Here is a 25,058-nt window from a genome sequence, read left to right as displayed (position 1 = left end):
CCCAGGGCGTTGGGAAGGTTACGTAAAGGTATCCGTCTGCTGACACGTACGCCTGCCAGCACGTGGGTCGATTGCGTAACGCGGCGCCAGGGACGTGGCCTGTTCCATAGGGTCTGTTCCCATATGTAACGTCGAAGTGATTCGACTGAAGGGGAACGTTTGGTTACGTAGGTAACCCATCGTTCCCTGAAGGAGGGAACGGAGACGTTACATCCCCTGCCACGTCCCTGTCGTCGCGCTGACGCCGGCTCGATCCGGCTCTTCAGTGAAAAACCTGTTTGACTGGCTGCATGACGCCATCTTTATACCCGTATGTACGGGGGAGTGGCTTGTCATGCAAATGCCACTCGCCAATTTTCATTGGCCTTTTGTAGAAGGCTCAGAGATGATTGGATTCTAGGCGAATTCCCATATGTAACGTCTCCGTTCCCTCCTTCAGGGAACGATGGGTTACCTACGTAACCAGACGTTTTACTGCACACCTGCCAGCCAATCAGAATCCAGTATCCAGACTTTTAATGGAATAAAACACTATATATTAGCACAGTAGCAAGATCGACAGTTTAAGACATTAACTTGTAAACACAAAACACAAGATACTTATCTTTTCTAATAAGAATACGATTTTATTGGATTAACCTAAAACATACAAACTAACACATAAACACACTCGTTCCAGAAAGGGGGTTTTCCCGAGGTTGTTGATTGGTTGGAAGTTTGGTGGTCGTTTTTGAAGTCTTGGGCGTTGGCTGAGGATGCAGAGTTGTGCGCTGGTTAAAGTTCAGGTGGACACAGACGTTTGGGTCACGGCTTGCGGCAAAACTTAACTAGAACATGAAACTTAACGGAATGAAAAAAGACTTAAAGTTAAAGACAGAAGTGTAACGATCTCCTCATGTTTCCTTTAGAGGAGCAGCTGGCATGCAGGCCAGGCAGCGTTCAAAGAACGCCAACAGCAGCGTCGAAATGCGGCGGCACGAAGCGCAAAGATTAAGAGAGAGTAAGAGGGAGATTTGATGGTGTCTTGAGTATTTAAACTCAGCTTTTGGACACATCCCAAATGGTGTCTTGACCAATTGAAACATTGTCCTAACTTGGGGTACTGTTAGTTTCTCCTCCCAAACCATAAATCACAATGTTATCTTATCAGTCCCGTGGTCCCAGTTTTCCCGCTCTTTGCAGAGTCAAATTTGGACGTGATTTCTATAACAAGACTATAATACATTTTACAAAGAATTGAATTATAGAAACGTTTCAAGAAAGCAATTTCAAGCTCAGGCATACCAAACACAAATATAAACCATTAAGCTATTCAATAGTTATCTAAAAGGATATACCCAATGAGTGATTAAAACACAATAGGCAAATGTATGGGTTACATAAAAGATAGGAAGTTATGTAAAGAAAGGATGAGTTGCTAATAGGTTCTTTAGCATCATATTAGGCGCATATTTAAATGGAAAGGCAGTTTTATGTCATATTGGGAACGTGATGGTACATTCTCTGTGAGGAACAAAAAGGTCAAAAGGGTGTAGAAGGAATTTCAGGCTCTGTCTTGAGTGGGGGAGCCCACTAACCAAAATCTCCAATGATTTTTCTTATATGTCTTATATGTTCTTATGTGATTTTTCATGATGTGCATCTCTTTGACCATTAATCTTGGTTATTTGCCCAAAATTGACAATCTCCTTCCTTTAGTGTCCTTTTGTGTTAATGTTGCAAGTTCCTTACTGGTTGGGTTTGCTTCAAGCTGGCTGGCGCCAGGGTATCAAATGACAAATTTTACGACAGGAGTCTTGTCCTGCTGGGCCTCTTGTGGAATTTGGATCTGAGGAAGTGTTTCAAAACTTCTAATCGAGTCTCCTGAATTGTCTGATTCGCGCTGAGACGCTAAATATGATACAGAATAAATTCAACATTGTGCTTTTTAATTCAAGTATTTTTTTTTATTTTACAGCCATGAAGTCCTCAAAAGATTTAGATCAAATCTGAAGAAGTTTGAGTGTCTGTATGAGGGAACAGCAACGCAGGGAAACCCAACACCCCTGAAAGAGATATACATAGAGCTCTACATCACAGAGAGTGAGAGTGGAGAGATCAGTAATGAGCATGAGGTGAGACAGATTGAGACACAATCCAGGAGAGCAGCAACAGAGGACACAGCCATCAAATGCAATGACATCTTTAAACCTTTACCTGGGCAAGACAAAGCCATCAGAACTGTGCTGACAAAGGGAGTCGCTGGCATTGGAAAAACAGTCTCTGTGCAGAAGTTCATCCTGGACTGGGCTGAAGGGAAAGAGAATCAGGACATCCAGCTCATATTTCCACTTCCTTTCAGAGAAATCAACTTGATGAAGGACAAAACACTCAGTCTTTCAGATCTTCTTCATGTCTTTTTTCCTGAAACTAAAGAAATGGAAATATCTAGTGATGAATATAAAGTGTTGTTCATCTTTGATGGTCTGGATGAGTGTCGTCTGTCTCTGGACTTTAAAAGCAAAGTCAAACTGTGCAATATATCTGAATCAGCCTCAGTGGATGTGCTGCTGATGAACCTGATTGAGGGGAATCTGCTTCCCTCTGCTCTCATCTGGATCACCTCCAGACCAGCAGCAGCTGATCTCATCCCCTCTGAGTGTGTCCATCGAGTGACAGAGGTACGAGGATTCAATGAGCCACAGAAGGAGGAATACTTAAGGAAGAGAATCAGTGATCAGAGTCTGGCCAACAGGATCATCTCACACCTGAAGTCATCCAGGTGCCTCTACATCATGTGCCACATCCCAGTGTTCTGCTGGATCTCAGCCGCTGTTCTAGAGAAGATGTTGAGTCCAGCAGAGAATGGAGAGATCCCCAAGACTCTCACTCAAATGTACACACACTTCCTGATCCTTCAGACTAACATCAAACATGAGAAGGACTATGAAAAGAAGGTGACAGATGAAGACATGATCCTCAAACTGGGGAAACTGGCTTTCCAGCAGCTTGTGAAAGGAAACCTGATCTTCTATGAGGAAGACCTGAGAGAGTGTGGCATTGATGAGACAGAAGCATCAGTGTACTCAGGATTGTGCACTCAGATCTTCAGAGAGGAGTTGGGCTTGTATCAGGGGAAAGTCTTCTGCTTTGTTCATCTGAGCATTCAGGAGCATCTAGCAGCTCTATATGCACACCTCTCCTCGACAAACAAAAACATATTTGTGTTTGACCAAAGCAAGCAAAGTCTGTTGTCTAAGATTTTACAGCATAAGAAATATAATTCTCTATCTGGGCTGCATCAGAGAGCTGTGAATGAGGCTTTACAGAGTAAAAATGGACACCTGGATCTTTTTCTACATTTTCTTCTGGGTCTCTCAGTGGAGTCCAATCAGTCTCTCCTACGAGAACTACTGACAGAGACAGGAATCTGCTCCTACAATAAAGACAAAACTGTTAATTACATCAAACGGAAGATCAGAAAGAATCTCTCTCCAGAGAAATCCATCAATCTGTTCCACTGTCTGAATGAACTGGGTGATGATTCGCTGATGCAGCAGATCCAAGATTATCTGAAATCTGGAGAAATAAGGAAAACCAAACTCTCCTCTTCACAGTGGTCAGCTCTGGTTTATGTGTTGCTGACATCAGAAAAGAAAATGGATGTTTTAGATCTAAAACAGTTTATTGGAGCAAAACATACAGCAGATGAAGTTCTTCAGAAGCTGTTGCCTGTGGTTAAAGAATCCAGATCAGTTCGGTAAGAAACACTAAAAACTATTACTTTACTTTTTAAAACATGATCACGTTTATGATTCTAGCATGTGCTTTCTTAGCAAACCAACAAAATGTCAAGTGTAAAACAAGAATGGCACAGTTTGTGGCGGATGATTGACATACTCTGTGGTTGGATTGCCAGTATCACAATATTAGTGAAAGTGAAAGTCGTGACGTATTGTCAAGTATGGTGACCCATACTTGAAATTGGTTCTCTGCATTTAACCCATCCAAGTACACACACACAGCAGTGAGAAGTGAACACACACACACACACACACACTGTGAACACACACACACACACACACACACACACACTGTGAACACACACACCGGAGCAGTGGGCAGCCATTGCTCCAGCGCCCGGGGAGCAACTGGTGGTTAAGTGCCTTGTTCAAGGGCACTTCAGTCATGGTATTGAAGGTGGGAAGAAAGCTGTTCATTCACAATCCCCACCTTCAATTCCTGCCGGTGTGGGAATCGAACCGGCAGTATTGCGCTTACAGTTTGTTGCTTATAAATGATTCAGTAAGGGAGTCAGTTGTAAACTCACTAACAGCTCTGAACAATTCCCTAACTGAATCTCACTCAAACCACTTACTTATGAGTCAGCTTGAGGCTTATTGGTGAATCTTCTTGAAGGATTCATTTAAAAGAATCTGTTCATCTGAGTCATTTGTTTATGAATCAGACGTCACAACTCATTCCGTTGTTGCGTGCAGGACACGTGTATCATTCACTTTCATAAAAGGCAACTAGTTTTACTGTGTATTTGGCAGTGAGTAGTAAATTAGAAACAAAGTCTGCTGTTTCAAACCCAGTTTACACCAAAAACACCTGTTAATCTCATCATTGCACACAAAGTCAGATTTGGAAACATCTTGAAACAAAGGTCTTTTTTCAAAAAAAAAAAAACAGTTAACACAGTAATAATAGTTTATTAAAAGGGTTATATTGACCTACTAAGATTGATCTACATTGTAAAAATATAAGGTAAATCAATAACAATTACATTGTTTAACAATATTTGAAGTGTATTTTATAGAATTTGTTGTATTTTGAATCCAATTTTTCTTTGAAATCAATGCGATCAACTTTTTGCCTTATACAAAGTTAATAATTCATAAATATACATTGAATCAAACACTATCATAATATCTTCATATGATAATTTAGTATACTTTATTTTTGACAAAACATCCCATGTTTCAGTAGTGGCTACACATTTTTGGTAGTGACAGTAATACTTTGGTAGTGGCCACAACACATTACAGAATTTTAGCTTGCAAACTAAAACATTCTAAAATACAAAAAAAAAAAAAAAAAATTGCATAACGGTACTAAAATTGTTTATTTCCTCAAAATATGACGACTATGTGTTCCCTTTTGTCACTACCGAAACAATAATGACATGCTTTGACAATTTGTGACAAATGTTGTGACAATTTATGGAATAACACTCCCCAAAAAAACAAAGGTGTCACTTCCTAAAAAAGTTTCGCTAGTGACATCATTGTTTTTTTTTTGGGAGGGGGGTGGGATTTTTTCAGGGATTTTGCTGTGATGTACTTATGCTTTATCCAGTTTATTTTTCTAAATTGTATGATAAATTCAACTGGTACATAAAATATTGGTAATCTACCCAGGTTTGTTGTTGTCAGGTTGGTGCTGTGTTTCTGTTCTGGGACTCTTATTTTGAAGTTCTTTTAATCCTGTTGGATCTAAGTTCTAGTTTCCTGTGTCTTTTGTTGGTTCACAAGTATAATCTTGTTTGTTTCCATAGTTACTAATTAGTTTGATTATTGTCATCTTATGTGTATATTTATGGCCAGTTATTGTCTAAGCATGTTTGCTGTTTTTATTCTTTTGTCTTTGGACCCTTTTGGATAATCTTTTTAATGAATACAGATTGCAGCAACTGTATCCACTCTTCTTTCCATGCCTTGCTGTAACAGGTGAAGAGCTGATGTATTTACTGATGGTTGAATTACTTCAACTCTATTACTACAGTCAACGTTTTTTTACAAGTCATGTGTGCTCCAGATTATATACCCTACTGGATAAACACAGTAAAATTGCTGTTTGTTTTGTTCTTTACAGGCTACAGTTCTGTAATCTCACTGCTCAGTCCTGTGAGAGTTTGTCTTCAGCTCTACACTCAAACTCTGTACTGAGAGAGCTGGGCCTGAGTAACAATGATCTGCAGAATTCAGGAGTGAAGCTGCTTTCTGATGGACTGCAGAGTTCAACCTGTAAACTCGTCATACTGAGGTTTGAGTTTCAAATACTTGATTGACTTTTTTACATTACCTTAATTATTAAAAATCACACTTCTAAGATTTATTCTGTATCCGCATTTTTCTTGTTCAGTTTATCCATGTGTAATCTCACTACTAAGTCTTGTGAGAGTTTGTCATCAGTTTTACAATCAAACTCTGTCCTGCAAGAGCTGGACCTGAGTAACAATGACCTTCAGGATTCTGGAGTGGAGCTGCTTTCTGATGGACTGGAGAGTCCAAACTGTCAGCTGAAGATACTGAGGTAAGTGGTTTCCATAAAATAAGTAAAAATTCTTGCGATGTAATTATATAAATACACAATGGCACAGATGCTATAAACTATATTCTTTAGACATATCAGCCGTTTTCTTCAGTGCACCCCTCTCCCATCTAGTGCACAATTGCCATGGCTTGTCAAGAAAATGTAAACACTGGCAGAACATTTGTCAGTCCAGATCAGCAAAGAGAATAGGAGAACAAAGTTAGCAAAGGATGCAGTGTATTTGAAATTGTCACTTTTTGGTCTAAAAACTTATTTGTTTAATGTTCCATTTCTATTTTTATTACTTGGCTGAAAAGATGCAAAACATTTGGCAAAAATCTAATGTAATGAGCCAACCTCAGGGTCAGGCTAAAAGTAAAAGCAGATATGGGTGTCATGTCATCAGTGTTTTCTGCTTTGTGCATCTGAGTGTTCAGGAGTTTCTCGCTGCAGAAAATATTTTTAATACTACTGAATTTGTATTTAATGTGATCACAATTTCATAAAAACATAGAAAGTTACACTTTAATTTACACTGTTATTTAAACAGCAAATAAATTATATGTAGAAAAACAACATATCATTATTAAAGTACATTATCACTGACCTCAGTCTAGGTCAATTTTAAATGCTCAAAAACCCAGGCTATAATCTTTGAAGTTGTCTACACAGTGAAATTATTCTCTCACTTGCACCTTACTTACATCTGCACTAAGTTGTTTATGATGAGAGAATTTGTGTGATCCAGTCTGCGAGCAGGCACTGAACAAAACTCTGGCTTTTTAACGATGACTCACCTGAACGCCTCAGTTATACAGAATCACGTGTGATTGGTTAAAATGCTCAAAACTGTAAAAAAAATAAACAAACTCAAAAAGAAATATGATGCAGTATGAGCAGATGTAAAGTTAATGCTGCAATTAACACTTTTCATTTTATTTGACTTTATTCACTTTTTATTTCACATGAGTTACTTTCATTAAGGTAACCCAAGTAGGGAGACTGGAAGGGGATAGAACCAGGAGCTCAATTTAGGAAAAAAGTGCAACAGTCTACATAATGAATAGGATTATGCCAACATTGCTAATTTCTTCTTGATTAATATTAATATTAACTACATATTTTGTCTGTACCTTTATTACAAATCACACAACTAAATTACAATTAAATGGTTTATTTTTCCAACATTAACAAAAGTTAATTACTCACATTCACATTATCAAAAAATGTTGGGTAATGCCGGTTCATTCAGTAAAACCTCATGAAGTGATTTTAATCCGGGACCTTGTGACCCCCCGCTCTGCATATTTTGCACGTGTCTCTTGTTTAACACATCTGATTCAGATTACCAGCTCGTTTAAAAAGAGCTCCATGCGTTTGTTCCGATTGACATGTTCCCTACATACTGTTCACTTCTCTCTACTTCCCACACATGGGAAATCATCTGAAGTTTACTTAACTTAAGAACATAGATTTGTGCTACACGACTGCCTTGAGCGTTTTCACACACAGACAAAACTTACTAAAGAAGTGTTAAGGTTATTTAACCGTAATCATGACATTTTAAATTTAGAAGTCACGTCTTGCGCACTTTAATGCCTATTGAATGGAACATTTACATTCCATTCGAAGCGGAATCATGGTGGAATATCCTGTGATGTCCACTTCGACACGGCACTTACGGTCGAATAGAACAAAAGACTGAAGTGGTAAGAGAAAAAATGCGCAGAGTAATGTTTACTCTTTTCAAAAAAAAAGTATGAGTGAATGCTTTAAGTGTCTGCTGTTCTGTAATACAATTCAACCTATAATTGTCACGGTGAGAGTGAGGAGGTCTGGGTCCAAGTGCAGGTAAGTATTTTTAATGAACTATAAACAAATAAACAAACAAACAAACTGCCAACACGGCACACACAACAGGATCTGAGCAGGAGCAGGATACACAAAAACCGAAGACAGGAAACAAGAAACAAGAAACAATGCAGACTACAGAGTGGTGGGAGAATGGAGATTATAAAGACTGTGGTGATAGTGAACAGCTGTGGAAGAAACGGGTCACATAATCAAGATAGGTGTACATGATCAAGGGAGTGAAAGTGCGGGAGGAAGAGAAACAGCGACATCGTGTGGAGAAGGGAAAAGCTGCAGCCCAGAGTCATGACAGTACCCCCTCTCTACTGAACGGATACCAGATGTTCCCTGAAGCCGAAACAAGTCTGGAGGGAGGTGGAACGGGGGACTGGTGAAACAGGGGGAGGGATGGCGGGCCAGGCCCGTGCAGCGGCAGCAGGGCCAGAGAAGAAAGTTCCGGGAGGCTGGGCGAGACCAGCGTAGGACCCGGGAGCTTGGGCAGGGCGCGACCGAACTCAGGATAAACGTCCGCTGGCACCGCCGCCAGGAGAACGTCAGCGGGCACCGCCGCTACAGGAACGTCAGCGGGCACTGCCGCCGTCAAAGGAACCCCAGCGGGCACCGCCGCCGTCAAAGGAACCGCAGCGGGCACCGCCGCCAGAGGAACCTCAACGGGCACCGCCGCCAGGAGAACGTCAGCGGGCACCGCGGTTACAGGAACGTCAGCGGGCATCGCCGCCAGAGGAACATCAGCGGGCATCGCCGCCACAGGAACGTCAGCTGGCACCGCCGCCAGGAGAACGCCAGCGGACACCGCCGCCGTCAAAGGAACCCCAGCGGGCACCGCCGCCAGAGGAACGTCCGCGGGCATCGCCGGTGTCAGAGAAACGTCAGCGGGCATCGCCGCCAGAGGAACGTCAACGCGACCCTGCGCGGCTACAATCACCCGAAAGTATGCCTCCGTCATCGCCACTTGGCGGACGCGCTCCTGTGCTGCCGCCGCCAAATGAGCGCCATTGCCGCCAGATGAGCGTACACGGACGCCATCCAATCGGGCACGGAGTGAGTGGACGCTGCCGCATCGGGAACAGAGTGAGTGGGCATCGCCGCCTTGGGGGAAAAAAAAAAAAAACTCCCCCCTGGACCCATAGTGGGAGTCTGCATTCTGTCTCGGTGAGAGTGAGGAAGTCTGGGTCCAAGTGAAGGTAAGTATTTTTAATGAACTATAAACAAATAAACAAACAAACAAACGGCCAACACGGCACACACAACAGGATCTGAGCAGGAGCAGGATACACAAAAACCGAAGACAGGAAACAAGAAACAATGCAGACACCAGAGTGGTGGGAGAATGGAGATTATAAAGACTGTGGTGATAGTGAACAGCTGTGGAAGAAACGGGTGACATAATCAAGACGGGTGTACACGATCAAGGGAGTGAAAGTGCGGGAGGAAGAGAAACAGCGACATCGTGTGGAGAAGGGAAAAGCTGCAGCCCAGAGTCATGACAGTATTACCAACATGACCTGCAATTAAGTTGAATATCATCAAAGAAGAATAAGAACACTCTTACTAACCAATGTCTATTCACACTTTTTAAAATTAGTCACATAAAACATTATTGCTGGTGGCAACAGATGCTTTAGGGATAGGTAGTATGTTAGCTTAGCACAATAGAATCAATCAGACCAACAAGAGGGCAACAGTATTACAAGTGCTGTAACAAGTCCCAGTTAGTCTAGCACAGTACATATATCAAGTTTTTTTTTTTTTTAAATAAATGAGAAAAAAGCTTCTTTAGAAGCTTTTTGAAAATGGCTAGTGCTCAAATTGAGATAGACAGGTCATTCTACCAGCGATAAAGGTCAGTGAGTGTGATTTCTGTGCCACTTTATGATGGCACAACAAGGCATCTTTCTCTTGCAGAAGCAAGCTTCTGGAGGGCGCATAAGTCTCGAGACCACTAGCAGTTATGTCTTAGCCAGTTTGAGTTGAAGGTAATGGTCCATAATCCAGCCAAAAATGTCTGTCAGGCTGCAATGTGAACAGCTACAAACTGATTGGAACAAGAAGTAGAGTTGAGTGCCATCAGCATAGCAGTGATAGAAAAAGCCATGTTTCTGAATGACAGATTCTAATGACGACCTGTAGATGGAGAAGAGAAGTGGTCCAGGCACTGAGCCCTGAGGAACCAAGTAGCAATTAAATGCTGTGGGGAATGTATCAGTGTGAAGAGAGGTACTGATAATGTGAGTGAGCGCAGGTATAGCTGAAGAAGAAATGGTCGGAAGGAGGTGAGGAGGTGATTAAGTGGACAGGTAGTAGGATGATTGGAAAGGATAAGTTTGGAAGCTTCTCCCTCTGAGAGTGGAGAGAAAGAAGAGAAAGAATGTGTATTTGTTGTTATGATGTGTTTGACATTTTGTGGATGTTGATGGTGTGAACTTGATGAAGAGAGAAGTTTTGAAAAGTCAAGTTACCACTATTTATATAGTGCTTTTATACAATACAGATTGCCTCAAAGCAGCTTTACAGTGTCAAACAAGAAGAATGTAGTAAGAGGATAATAACAGTTTTCTGTTCAATATAAAGTTATTTTAAACTCAAAATATGGTCCTGTTTGGTTGTGAAACTAATGCTGTTTAATTATTGCTGTGGTTGTAGGTTGTCTGGCTGTATGGTGACAGAAGAAGGCTGTCGTTATTTGTCTTCAGCTCTGAGTATAAACCCCTCACATCTGAGAAAGTTGGATCTGAGCTACAATTACCCAGGAGATTCAGGTGTAAAATTACTCTCTGAAAAACTGGAGGATCCAAACTGCTCACTGCACGAACTCAAGTAAGTTGAGCTTGATGTTTTAACTCCTTAGTATCTTTGTGTTTTTATCTGTAACTTTTGCCCAGTTGTGTGTGTGTAACCTCACAATAAAGTTCTTTCTGATTCTGAAGTTATCTTTTGGTGGTAATTTTTCAGCCAAATTTGATGTGTGATTAATTAAATTATATTAATAAATTATGTAGTTGATCAGATTAACCCCCAGATTAACATTATTACACTCGTTTGTGTAATAATGCTGAAAAGAATGTAAAATTCTCCGTCAGTTTTGATTGTACAAATACAACCAATACATCATTCGAAACTGTAGAGGGTCTATTTTTATTTGTATACACTCATAAAAACAATAAAACCGTGTGCTTTTATAAAAATAAGAAAACAGACAGGGTGCGCACTCTGCCTTCACTGTCTCGGTTATATCTTTTCACAGACACATAAATGAAACAACCTAAATCTCAGTGATTACGTGCCTCACAGACACAATACATATACGTTTAGAAAGCTTGAAATGTTTACTTTTACATAAACCAATTAAAATAAAAAACAAATATTTTCTTTTTAAGTAATCTGTATGAAAGTTAGAAGATGTATGGTTTCTCCTGTATCACCTCATTAGATCTAATGTGTCCCCGCCTCGCATTGAGCGCGCTGTTCATATGTAAATTATCTGAGGTAAGCCAGGTAATCATGTACCCGCCCCCGAAAAGCTGGCAGAAATCGTGGACGCTTCATCATAGAGTTTACTTACTTTTTCGGCGCATTTGAAAGATGGCACACAACACGAGTGACGAAGCACTTCAGATAGTTCTGAACAGCGACGGAGAGTTCACCTTCTCCTCACAAGAAAAACGCGACTCGGATGACGAACGTTTCCATTTTGAAACAGCGTCTGGACCCAGTGGAAGATATTCCTGACGAGTAAGTCTTTTATTCTTACCTTCATGATTTAAAATGTTGCTATGTATATATAAAAAGCTACCTATTTAAAGTTAGATCTTTTCTAACAGCCTATGTAAAACTAAAATCAGCTATTCAGAGTAAAACTGATTGAAATATGAAATCTCTATTTACAGGCCACTTTTAGTTTTGAACAAAGCGCATATATAAACCATGCTATGTATAAACAAATGTATTAGTATACTACGATATCACGAAAATATATATTTTTTTATTTTACATTTTGTAATGTTAAGACTTTATTTTTTTTAAATGGTGAAATTGTTTACTAAGCTTCTGTTCGCGAATATCTTCTCAGATGTATATGTTCTGAATGTGTTATACCAAGTCATTGATATTCGCGATTGTCTGAGGTGTAAATATGTAAAAAAAAAAAAAAAAAAAAGCTGTAAATGTGACCGAGAAGTGACCCATTGACATATATACACGCGTCCTTTCTTATCCTTTATTATCAGCTGGTAATTGCTCATTGGTAATAACTTTCAATTGTTTTTCAGGACTGTGGCTTCATCACCAGCGTCTTGCGCAAGAAAGTCACGTGAGAGTCAGTTCAGTTTTGCGTTCGCTGGACAATTATACTGAGTAAGTGCACATGTAGTATGTTACAGATGTTAGTTATATTTTGTTTAGAAAAACTGGGATAACACAGTAAGTAAATCTTCCTGTATGGGTTTAAAAGAAATAGTACTTTTGTTATGTCTATTGTAATATTATCTGTGGTTGATGGTATTAGAATATACTTTCTTAGTTATTGCCATTTTGTTTCTTCATCAAGTATGCATAGACTTTATAAAATAAATGCTAAGAATTGTTTAGAACATTCTTTTAGGACCTCAAGTGAGGGTGTAACTTCTGTGTTTATTACTTTTGTTTCTAATAAAAAGTTTAACTGCACTCACAAGTGAATCTCAAGTTATTTTGCGTGATAGTTTCACGAGTTCGCCCTTACATCTAATCTGCTTGAGCGAGTATTAAGCATATTTTGGCGTGCTGTCCTGGGGAAGGGTTCCGGGCCGGAATACAGGCCGGAACCAGAGAACTCCCCCTGCTAGTGTAGGATCGAAACAGATTAGAAGTGGGGAGTAGGGGTGGAGGAGGGATGCCAAGAAACTATCGCTGGATGGAGGTAAGACGGCTGGTAATATATATAGAGGATGCGCTGATTGAATGATTGGTTAAACAGGTTGCACCTGTGCCGAATGGGTTGATTATCTGATCGTGCTCCTCCTGAACCTTGTTTAATCAAACATCATTTCACGAGTTCGCCCTTACATCTAATCTGCTTGAGCGAGTATTAAGCATATTTTGGCGTGCTGTCCTGGGGAAGGGTTCCGGGCCGGAATACAGGCCGGAACCAGAGAACTCCCCAAAGAAGCTTTTATGCATAGGACAGCTGCCACGAAGCAAGAAATTTAGGTAGCCCCCCCAAAATATGCGTAGAACTAAATTTATGTAAGGAAAAGGAGGAGAGTGCCAATTTTTTTTTTTTTTTATAAACGATTCGATGGTCGGATGTGGCCCCCTAGCTGCGACCGAAGGGAGCCGCGACTCTGCTGCACCGGGAGGGAAAGCCCACCCGTCGTCGAGTACGCAGCGTAACTCGAGCGACGGATAGGGGGCTCACACTGCGACCGAAGGGAGCCACGACTCTGCTGCACCGGAAGGAGGGGGCCTAGTCCGACCCTGAAATGGGCAAAATATGAGGCGATTGGTGGAGGGACCCTCACTGCTTCCGAAGGGAGCTTCGGCTCTGCTGCACCGGAAGGGAGGGTCTCCCTTGCGAGGTGCCTCGGATGGAGGGCTCCCACTGTGACCGAAGGGAGCCGTGACTCTGCTGCACCGGCGGGGAGAGCCCGTCCGCTGTAGAGTACGCAGCGTAACTCGGCTGACAGACGGAGGGCTCACGCCGCGACCGAAGGGAGCCACGGCCCTGCTGCACCGGAAGAGGGAGCCCAGTCCGATGCTGAATGTGTAAAAATAAAGCGATTGATGGAGGGACCCCTTCTGCTTCCGAAGGGAGCTGCGGCTCTGCTGCACCGGAAGGAAGAGTCCCCCTTGCGAGGCGGGTTTTGTTTTATTTTTATTTTTTTTTTTTATTTTTTTTTTTATTTATTTTATTTTTTTTTTTATATGAATCAAGACGATTGGTGGAGGGACCCTCACTGCTTCCGAAGGGAGCTGCGGCTCTGCTGCACCGGAAGGGAGAGTCCCCCTTGCGAGGTGCGTCGGATGGAGGGCCCCCACGCTACCGAAGGGAGCCGCGACTCTGCTGCACCGGGAGGGAGAGTCCGTCCGCTGCCGAGTACGCAGCGTAACTCGTGTGATAGACGGAAGGCCCCACACTGCGACCGAAGGGAGCCGCGGCCCTGCTGCACCGGGAGGGGGAGCCCATTCCGATGCTGAATGTGTAAAAATAAAGCGATTGATGGAGGGACCCCTTCTGCTTCCGAAGGGAGCTGCGGCTCTGCTGCACCGGAAGGAAGAGTCCCCCTTGCGAGGCGGGGGTTGGCGCGTCGGATGGAGGGCTCTTACTGCAACCGAAGGGGGCCGCGACTCTGCTGCACCGGGAGGGAGAGCCCGTCCGCTGTAGAGTACGCAGCGTAACGTGTGACAGACGGAGGGCTCACACTGCGACCGAAGGGAGCCGCGGCCCTGCTGCACCGGAAGAGCCCCGTCCGACGCTGGATAGGCAATAAAATCGGCGATTGATGAAGGGACTCTCACTGCTTCCGAAGGGAGCTGCGGCTCTGCTGCACCGGAAGGGAGAGTCCCCCTTGAGGGGAGCGTCGGATGGAGGGCTCCCGCTGCGACCGAAGGGAGCCGCGGCCCTGCTGCACCGGAAGAGAGAGAGCCCCGTCCGACGCTGGATAGGCAATAAAATAGGCGATTGATGAAGGGACTCTCACTGTTTTCGAAGGGAGCTGCGGCTCTGCTGCATCGGAAGGGAGAGTCCCCCTTGAGGGGAGCGTCGGATGGAGGGCTCACGCTGCGACCGAAGGGAGCCGCGGCTCTGCTGCACCGGAAGGGGGAGCCCAGTCCGATGCTGAATAGGCGATAAAGATAAGGCGATTGATGGAGGGACCCTCTTCCGAAGGGAGCTGCGGCTCTGCTGCACCGGAAGAGCGAGTCCCCCTTGCGAGGCATGTCGGATGGAGGGCTCCCACTGCAACCGAAGGGAGCCGCGACTCTGCTGCACCGGCAGGGAGAGCACATCCGCCGTCGAGTAGGCAGCGTAACCCGAATGACAGACGGAGGGCTCACGCCGTGACCGAAGGAAGCCGCGGCCCTGCTGCACCGGAAGGGGGAGCCCCGTCCGATGCTGGATAGGCAATAAAATAGGCGATTGATGGAGGGACTCTCACTTCTTCCGAAGGGAGCTGCGGCTCTGCTGCACCGGAAGGGAGAGACCCCCTTGCGAGGCGACGAGCGTCGGATGAGGGGTTCCCACTGCGACCGAAGGGAGCCACGACTCTGCTGCACCGGCAGGGAGAGCACATCCGCCGTCGAGTAGGCAGCGTAACCCGAATGACAGACGGAGGGCTCACGCCGTGACCGAAGGGAGCCGCGGCCCTGCTGCACCGGAAGGGGGAGCCCCGTCCGATGCTAAATAAGAAATTGAATTTGACGGCTGGTGGTGACAATGATTAAATTTAACATACAACGGGGTGGTTGGAGTCGACGACAAATTGAGGATACAGTGCAGATTTAGCTTGCGCGTCCCCAAATTGAAAGTAATAAAAGGGGTGTGATAAAGTTAAATTAGAGAAAGGAGGTTAAATGTCAATGTAGTAGCCTTTCGTAGTAAATCTGATGCCGTTGAATTTAGACGTTATTGTGGTTTCCGAAAATCTCCAAGCCAAAGAAATTGCTTGGAGGATAAAGTCGAGTGACGTGTCAAGGAGCGGTTTCAAGGGATGAGTTATGGGAATATGAGTTGCGAATAGTGAGGTACTGGGGTTGGCTATTGGCCCGCCTCCAGATCCAGTGCTCTGAATTTTTTGCAAGAATCTGGAACTTGATGATATTAGGCCCAGGGGGTGGTTCCAGAGCGACAGCATTCAGTGGAGTAAGTAGTGGGACTGCTGTGAATAATACCAAGGTTTAGATTGAAAAGAAGGATCAGAATGAAGATAGGGCGGTGCCATAACAGTTTGTGGAGGCAGCCTCACGCATGGATTAGACCCTGGTTACTGATAGGGAAAAGGAGTAGCAGGAGGGTAAGAGTAAGAGGTCTTGAGCGGCCAGCGGAGGCAGCTTCACTCTAGCGTCTGCTGCAGGAGATAGAAGGAAAGGCATGGGAAATATAGGAGAAAAAGCCATGATAGCGTGCAGTGTGAGGAGTGGCCGAGTCTGGGGCGCGGCCTAGGCTTGCTGATGACCTGCTTCATCCTGATGCTTAAGAGCCAGAACTTGACCTGGAGAAAGACAACATTATTTTGAATGAAGTAGAAAGCTGTAAGGGAGAGGAGCATGGGCCGCAATTGTCAGGGAGGTAGCCTCATACTTAAATAGGGCTAGTGTCTGCTATGGGAGCTGGATGCCACTGAAAAGAAAGAGGTTATTAGTAACAGGAGGAAAATTATTATTAAGTTTTTTTTTTTTTTTTTTTTTTTTTTTTATTATTATTATTATTATTATTATTATTATTAAAATATTGTGTATAGTACGAGCTCTCCTTCGCATTATTAACGTGACAGTGTGAATGTACGTTGAATAATGCGCCCAGGAATAAACATGACAAAATCATAATACAATTTGTTAAGCTTATTTCTTAAATTTATGCATCGACAGGAGAAGTATAATTTATTCTTTGGAAAAATGTGCATTTGGATATAAATGCTGTAATAATTTAACGGAGTAAATTGAGAAAACAAGCTCAAATTGACCAGAGTTTGAAAACAGAAACCAGCTGGCGCTATTGAGCATATTATTTTGTCAGCTGGCTGCAGCCTGAATGAACATGTATATTACAAACTAGTAAAACGTGTCTTTGTTGATAACAACACTTTGATAAACAGAAAAGGTAAGAGGCATTATTTTAAACGAGGGCATACGACAGGTGCAGACCTGTAGCGGAACAAACTTTACCTTGAGATTGTGTGTGTGTGAAAAAAGTCTAAATACCGGTAGGTTGCTATAGTTGAACTCAACAAAAATGTTAATGGTTGCCTTATGATGCGCCTTAGTTGTTAGTTTGCCACTTCAAAATTGTTAATTTAAGAACACAGTTTATTTTCTATAATCCTTATCTTATTTATCTCGGAGTACAATGTGTAATTTAAAAACCCAGCTACAATACTGAAACATCACGCACAGAAAAGTTTAATAATTTCATTTGTGTTCTGGTTACGAAATGACATGAACAAATTATGCATCGCATTGTTTATCGGCTTTTAGCAACAACTGACTGCCTTTAGCGGCTTAACAAGTGGTGTAGTAATGCCTGGAGAAGTGGCCATACGCTTCGTTTATGAATTTCGTTTTTAACTTTCTATTTGAACGCATTACTGGATCCTTGGACTAAAATGTTTACAGGGGTTCGCTGGTTTAAGAAACGTTTGATCGTAAAAATCTTACTAGTTTTCTTTGTAAGGTGTTGTTTTTGTAGTGATTCAAATGACTAGGGAGCGGGCGTATTAGGCGCAATCATCAAATACATTTCATAGCAAGCCGGCGCCACGGTCCTGGCTGCATTATCACTGTCTTTAGCGAATATTTACATTTATTCACATATGACTGGATGTGGTAGACTGTCATGATTTTGGCTAATGCGGAACACTAACGTTACTGAATAATGCACATCAAAAGGGATTTTAAATAGTGGGTATACGCCGTATACCGTCCACTAAACTTACCTAAAAATAATTAACAACACGGCCCGTCTCTCGCTAGCGACTGCTACGAGAGCTGGTGGTCTGACTACATGAAGCGCTGCGGCCGGAAAAGGCAGCGGTGAATAGTTGAACCAAAGCGGGAAGCGAGTCGGGTTTGCTGCGGTGAGAAGTAGGGCGCGACCCAGGCTGGTCTGAGGCTTGTCGCTGCGACGCTCGAAAGCCGGGTCTCGTGCGGTACTAGTGGTGTCGAGCGAGGCGAAGTCAATCTAAGGCCGACAGATTGCAACGGATGATCCAAAACCCCCGGTACAGGTTTAGTCTTTGACTGTAATATTTTGACCAACGCCAAACCGAATACCAAGAAACTATCGCTGGATGGAGGTAAGACGGCTGGTAATATATATAGAGGATGCGCTGATTGAACGATTGGTTAAACAGGTTGCACCTGTGCCGAATGGGTTGATTATCTGATCGTGCTCCTCCTGAACCTTGTTTAATCAAACATCATTAAATATATTCAAAATACGCTGCAAAAAAAATATTTATTTATTTTGTCCTTCATTCTTTCATTAGTTCCTCTCAGTCATATGACTGAATAACTCATTATGCAGGTCTTTATCTTCTCAGGTGTGAATCCCAGCATTATTCAGGATGATTCACGCCTTCTCGCATACAGCTATTCTAAACAAAAAGTGTCTTCAAAAACTTAAATCAATATACTGTTTTGTGTAAACAAGACAACTAGATGATTCTCACATCATTTGGTAGAAAAAACTCTAGCCTAACACATCCAGTTCTCAAAAGTCTTGTGAACAAATATTCTGTATGTGTTTCATGACTTTATTTCAGTGACTTCAAAAATTTAGTTTTTCACTAAGCACGCATAAACGTTGTTTTCTCAAAAACTCAAAAATGTACGTTCATGCTGCTTACATATTTTTGTAGTGCAATTTGTGCTGATTACAATGTATTTAGATTTAGGCCAGTACTATGTTTTTAAGATACTGAAAAAAGCACAAATGTCAAGGCATGTCAAAACTTCTTCAGGGCCCCAAAACACCCTCAGACCTCAGAGGGTTAAAGGTTTAAAGGCAATTAGATAATATTGCAGTACAACATCTTAAAATGTTTAAAGGGTCATCGGATGCCCATTTTTCACAAGTTCATATGATTCTTTAGGGTCTTAATGAAAAGTCTATGATATACTTCAATTAAAAATTGTCAATAGTAGTGTAAAAACAAAACCCTTTTTACCTTGTCAAAATCAGCTCTACAAAAGACCAGCTCATTATATGGCATTGGCCCTTTAAATGCAAATGAGCTCTGCTCACCCCGCCCCTCTCTCCTGTGTGATTATGAGCTGTAATGTTTACTTTAGCCGCATTTAGTCTTTCCAACAAGCACATTATTAAGAAAGGCCATTTGCAAAGATGCATAAAAAAACCCTTATACTCATCTGTTGTGGGTGAAGCTGCATCACGAATGATACACACGAACATGGATGCATTAGTAGATCGGGATCAGCGCTTTCCTTTTAAACACGAAAGTAACGTTATCCTCTGCCTCTTCAGCGGCTCAGATGTCGGGAGTAAATGACGACTGCTATGTTCATTATTACCTCCAACAACAGAACACCTCAATCGCTCAATTAGAGTCTTCCCCTGCACCATAATCGACACAATGGCGATCTTATTCGATCTGCAACTGTTTCAGCTCGGTGAGGGCGGGGCTAAGGTAAGGCGCTCATGTCAATCGACTGTGTCTTCACACCAACAAGCAGCTGAGAATAACCTGATTTTAAGAAGGGCATATTACTTTTAAATATTAAAAAAATACCACTGGGTGGATTTTATCATTGTAGGGCCAACACATATATAATGTAGGGCCAACACACATATTAATGTTCAAACATGTAAAAGTAAGTTTTGCATCCAATGATCCCTTTAAGAAACCACATCTAAAATTAAAAAAATAATGTATGCAAAATATGTTTTTGAAGCATTCTGAAAAGACCAACCTGATTATCATATTTGTTCCTGATGAAACAGGGTTTCTGCAGCTCTTCAAAAATCAGAGCTGAAAGTCTTGAATTCATGAAGTCAAGGTGTTGAATGCAGCACACACTGCAAAAAGTGAATCTTTACTCTTCCAAAACACTAATTCTATCAGAGTTTCCTGTCAAATTGTGAAATACAGCTGTCATATTGGTCATTTCCCTGCATTTGAAGCAGATGTTGATTCAACCAAGGAGTTTCAAGCTCTTATGAAGTGCAGGAAGAAATGTTATTGCTGCAGAATCTCTGATCATTAGACCAGTTCAGTCTCTGTGAAACCAAACAAGTCCAGTGAGAAAATCCTGAGCAGGTTTACAGATTTATTTTGTGTTGTCTTGTTATTTGCTGTGAGATTTAGTCAGTCAGTGAGAAATAGAGTCTGAAAGTGTGTGAGAGCTAGCAAACCCTGATGCTAGTGCTATTCTAGCATGTTTAACACTTTGCTAGGACCTTTCAGGGTCCCACTTTATATTAAGTGTCCCTAATACCTGTGAAGTTACATGGTAACTAGATGTGTACGTAGCATGTAACTACAGTGTATGTACACATTGGTACATTGTATCTACAGCTCTAATACTGGTGTAATTACACACATGTAACAACTCACTGAATAGCATTTGTAAGTACAAATGTGTAACAGGACATTGGTAACAACACTTTATTCACTTCTGGAAGTACACATGTGTAACAAGAATTATGTAACTACATTTTGCAACAACAATATGTACTCACAGAAGTTTTTACACTTCCACACAGTCTTCAGTACTGCAGTTACCAGGTTGGGATACCCTGAAACATTATTGAAATCGGGATGATTCCTATGTAGGCTACATATAATTTTTGTATTCATGTATTTGTGAACACTGAATTAGAATTAAACTATCAATTTGTAATACCAGTGTACTTACATGGTAACTCCTCAGGAACTGTCTACTTAATATAAAGTGTAAAATGCTCACAACTTAGAGTAATATATCAAATGTAAACCTCTGTGCAACACTTTAATTTCAGTGTACTTACATGGTAACTCCTCAGGGACTGTCTACTTAATATAAAGTGTAAAATGGTCCAGCCTGGTCTCATTGTTTATACAATTTAGATGTATTTCAACGTTTAAAACGTACAAATAGCTACGTATCATTTTTAAATATATGTAAATATTTACGTATCTTTCATTTCATTAAATATTCGTGTCACAAATCTGGTTGGTGCTCTGCGGACCGCCCACCACCAGATGTCACATTCACCGTATCACTACACACAGACTGTCACTTCTCTACCGTACTGATTGCGTCATACACCTGTGGCCAATCAGTAGCGCTATATAGTCCCGGACCTTCCTATGCACGTCACGGATTGTTGTAGATGTTTTTGTGGTTTTCTAGCTCCCTAGTTCCCTAGTTCCCTAGTTATCTCGTGCTTTTTACTCCCCCCGGCTTTGGACTTTCGCTCGGATTATTGGACCTCTCTCTCGGATCACCCTTTATGGACTTTGCTCGCCCCTGTTTGGACTAGTGCCTGCCTCACGGACTTTCTTGTGCTTCGCCTTTGCTATACCTGTCTGCTATCCTGTTTGACCCTGCCTGTATGACCATGTTTTTGCCTCGTCCTTCTATTAAAAGCTCGCTTATGGATCCGCTCGCCTCTTGCCTCTCACTCCCTGTAACAGAACAATCCGTCACAACAGGATCCAGCAGCTTTTCGCCCGAACAGTTATTTGACTTGGACACAAACAGGACTTTATGCAGAATTAAGCAAGGATCATGCACATTGGATCAATACACCCGTGAGTTCCTCTCTATTTCAAACTATTCCACTCTCCCGGACTGTATAAAGATTGAAGTATTTTGTGATGGCATGAATGATCCGTTAAAAGCGAGGCTGAGACGCGAGGGTCCGCGCTCTTCGCTGGCGGCTTTCATGAACTTTGCCTTGTTGTTTGTGGGTTCGCCGTGCACCGTGGGGGTCGCAGAGAGGGAACGCGACAACGCAGCTATGACAACCGCGCTCCCCACTTGTAGATTGGCGGTTATGCCGAAGCATGATGCCACGAACACGATTCCCGCCTGGATCGCTCGAGAAATTGCGGCCGCGCCGATGTGCGCTCGCAAGATGGCGACTAAGGCGGGGTCCAATCACGTCACTACTGCCATCCAAGAGTCCAGTCAAGTTAAAGCTGTGTTTCCTGAGTCCAGTCAAGTTAAAGCTGTGTTTCCTGAGTCCAGTCAAGTTAAAGCTGTGTTTCCTGAGTCCAGTCAAGTTAAAGCTGTGTTTCCTGAGTCCAGTCAAGTTACCAAGGCAAGTCAAGTTAAAACTGTGTTTCCTGAGTCCAGTCAAGCTACAGCCGTCTTTCCCGAGCCAAGTACTGTCAAGATGGCCGTCATCCCAGAGCCAGCTCACATGATGGCCCACGTACGGGACTTACCGCTAATGACAGTACGGACAGCTAGGATGGTCCTTCATCACATCCCAGCAGCTACAGCTGTCGTTCCTGAGTCAAGTCACATCACAGCTGTCGTTCCTGAGTCAAGTCACATCACAGCTGTCGATCCTGAGTCAAGTCACATCACAGCTGTCGTTCCTGAGTCAAGTCACATCACAGCTGTCGTTCCTGAGTCAAGTCACATCACAGCTGTCGTTCCTGAGTCAAGTCACATCACAGCTGTCGATCCTGAGTCAAGTCACATCACAGCTGTCGATCCTGAGTCAAGTCACATCACAGCTGTCGATCCTGAGTCAAGTCACATCACAGCTGTCGTTCCTGAGTCAAGTCACATCACAGCTGTCGTTCCTGAGTCAAGTCACATCACAGCTGTCGTTCCTGAGTCAAGTCACATCACAGCTGTCGATCCTGAGTCAAGTCACATCACAGCTGTCGTTCCTGAGTCAAGTCACATCACAGCTGTCGTTCCTGAGTCAAGTCACATCACAGCTGTCGATCCTGAGTCAAGTCACATCACAGCTGTCGATCCTGAGTCAAGTCACATCACAGCTGTCGATCCTGAGTCAAGTCACATCACAGCTGTCGATCCTGAGTCAAGTCACATCACAGCTGTCGATCCTGAGTCAAGTCACATCACAGCTGTCGATCCTGAGTCAAGTCACATCACAGCTGTCGATCCTGAGTCAAGTCACATCACAGCTGTCGATCCTGAGTCAAGTCACATCACAGCTGTCGTTCCTGAGTCAAGTCACATCACAGCTGTCGATCCTGAGTCAAGTCACATCACAGCTGTCGATCCTGAGTCAAGTCACATCACAGCTGTCGATCCTGAGCCAAGTCACATCACAGCTGTCGATCCTGAGCCAAGTCACATCACAGCTGTCGATCCTGAGTCAAGTCACATCACAGCTGTCGATCCTGAGCCAAGTCACATCACAGCTGTCGTTCCGGAGCCAAGTCTCGTCCCGTCTGTCTATTCAGAGTCTCGTCGCGACACGTCTGCTCACAAGCCAATCCCTGAGACCACGTCCCAGGCCATAACGAGGCTTCCTGCTCCGCCCCAGCTCCCGCCTGGTCACAAGCTTGTTCCAGAACTCCTCTTGGTCAGAGAGGCTGCGCCAATGCCTCCAGAGGTGTCAGCCTTGGCTGTGGAACCTCCTATGGAGGCGGCATCTCCCTATAAACTCTTTGTTTCTCCCCTTGTTCTGTTAGCTTCCTCTGTCCCTGCTCTCCCCAGGTTCCGGACCAGGATGCGGGTACCTGTTCCGCCCTGGAGGGCTGTTCCGCCTCCTGTTCCGCCCTGGAGGGCTGTTCCGCCTCCTGTCCCGCCCTGGAGGGCTGTTCCGCCTCCTGTCCCGCCCTGGTGGGCTGCTCCGCCTCCTGTCCCGCCCTGGAGGGCTGCTCCGCCTCCTGTTCCGCCCTGGAGGGCTGCTCCGCCTCCTGTTCCACTCTGGAGGGCTGCTCCGCCTCTTGTTCCGCCCTGGAGGGTTGCTCCGCCCCCTGTTCCGCCCTGGAGGGCTGCTGTGCCTTCTGCCCCCCCTCTGGCTTCGCTCTGGAGGTCCTTTTCCCAGCCGGTTCTGCCTCAGTCTCCTGGTCCCCCCACCGCTCCCCTGGACCCCCTTTTTTTTCTTTTCTTTTGTTTTCTTTGTTGGAGCGTCTGGAAGCCGCTCCTTGGTGGGGGGCTATGTCACAAATCTGGTTGGTGCTCTGCGGACCGCCCACCACCAGATGTCACATTCACCGTATCACTACACACAGACTGTCACTTCTCTACCGTACTGATTGCGTCATACACCTGTGACCAATCAGTAGCGCTATATAGTCCCGGACCTTCCTATGCACGTCACGGATTGTTGTAGATGTTTTTGTGGTTTTCTAGCTCCCTAGTTCCCTAGTTCCCTAGTTATCTCGTGCTTTTTACTCCCCCCGGCTTTGGACTTTCGCTCGGATTATTGGACCTCTCTCTCGGATCACCCTTTATGGACTTTGCTCGCCCCTGTTTGGACTAGTGCCTGCCTCACGGACTTTCTTGTGCTTCGCCTTTGCTATACCTGTCTGCTATCCTGTTTGACCCTGCCTGTATGACCATGTTTTTGCCTCGTCCTTCTATTAAAAGCTCGCTTATGGATCCGCTCGCCTCTTGCCTCTCACTCCCTGTAACAATTCGTATCAATGCCTTTTTATCATTTTATTAATACGCGATTTATATTTTTAGCCCCCTTAACCTACCCCCAAACCTAAAGCTACCCATTTTATAGCAAATATAAAAGGATATAAATCGTAACTGACAACAATATATGCAGGGAAATTATCATTTTTACTAACAATATAGCATAAAAATAGTTTTATAGTCACTAATCACAGTCCTACCTCTAAACCTAATGTTAACCATATCTCTCTCAGTACAGTAACAAAAAAAAAACATGACAGACAAAAAATTGCAATTACAATAATTTATTTAATGCAAAAATATCAACAGCCATACCAAAAAGTAATCCAAATGACGATGCTTTTGCAGCCGCAGTCCTCTCTGGCAGAATACAGTAGGTTTGTTTGAGGTGCAGAGCAGAATTAAAGTTATTATTCGCTGAAATATTAATCAGATTATTTTCCTGATCCTCTCCGTAAATGCGGCCAAAGAGTATGCGCCCGCGCAACATTCAAACGAAACACATATCACCAGAAACACGGCATGTCATAAACTGTGACGAATGCTGGCGAGAGCCAATGAGAGCTTGATTTTCCTGCCGTAAAAACTGCCGTTTCCTGACGCGGTTGTATTTGAAT

At 43.5% G+C, this 25,058-nt stretch overlaps 1 protein-coding gene across 1 annotated transcript in view; it reads left to right on the top strand.

Annotated features, from left to right (window-relative positions):
* LOC141332936 (NACHT, LRR and PYD domains-containing protein 3-like) overlaps nt 1–25,058 on the top strand; it is a 31,796-nt gene that overhangs the window by 2,795 nt on the left and 3,943 nt on the right. Inside the window, exons 2-5 of the mRNA XM_073837894.1 lie at nt 1,958–3,739; nt 5,857–6,027; nt 6,127–6,297; nt 10,813–10,986. Of these exons, the coding sequence (XP_073693995.1) occupies nt 1,958–3,739; nt 5,857–6,027; nt 6,127–6,297; nt 10,813–10,986 (2,298 nt within the window). The remainder of the gene's footprint in view (nt 1–1,957; nt 3,740–5,856; nt 6,028–6,126; nt 6,298–10,812; nt 10,987–25,058) is intronic.

Source organism: Garra rufa, chromosome 4, assembly GCF_049309525.1.
Source record: "Garra rufa chromosome 4, GarRuf1.0, whole genome shotgun sequence".
NCBI lineage: Eukaryota > Metazoa > Chordata > Actinopteri > Cypriniformes > Cyprinidae > Garra > Garra rufa.
The sequence above is the reverse complement of the archived record's forward strand: the minus strand, read 5'-3'. Positions and strand labels throughout refer to the sequence as shown.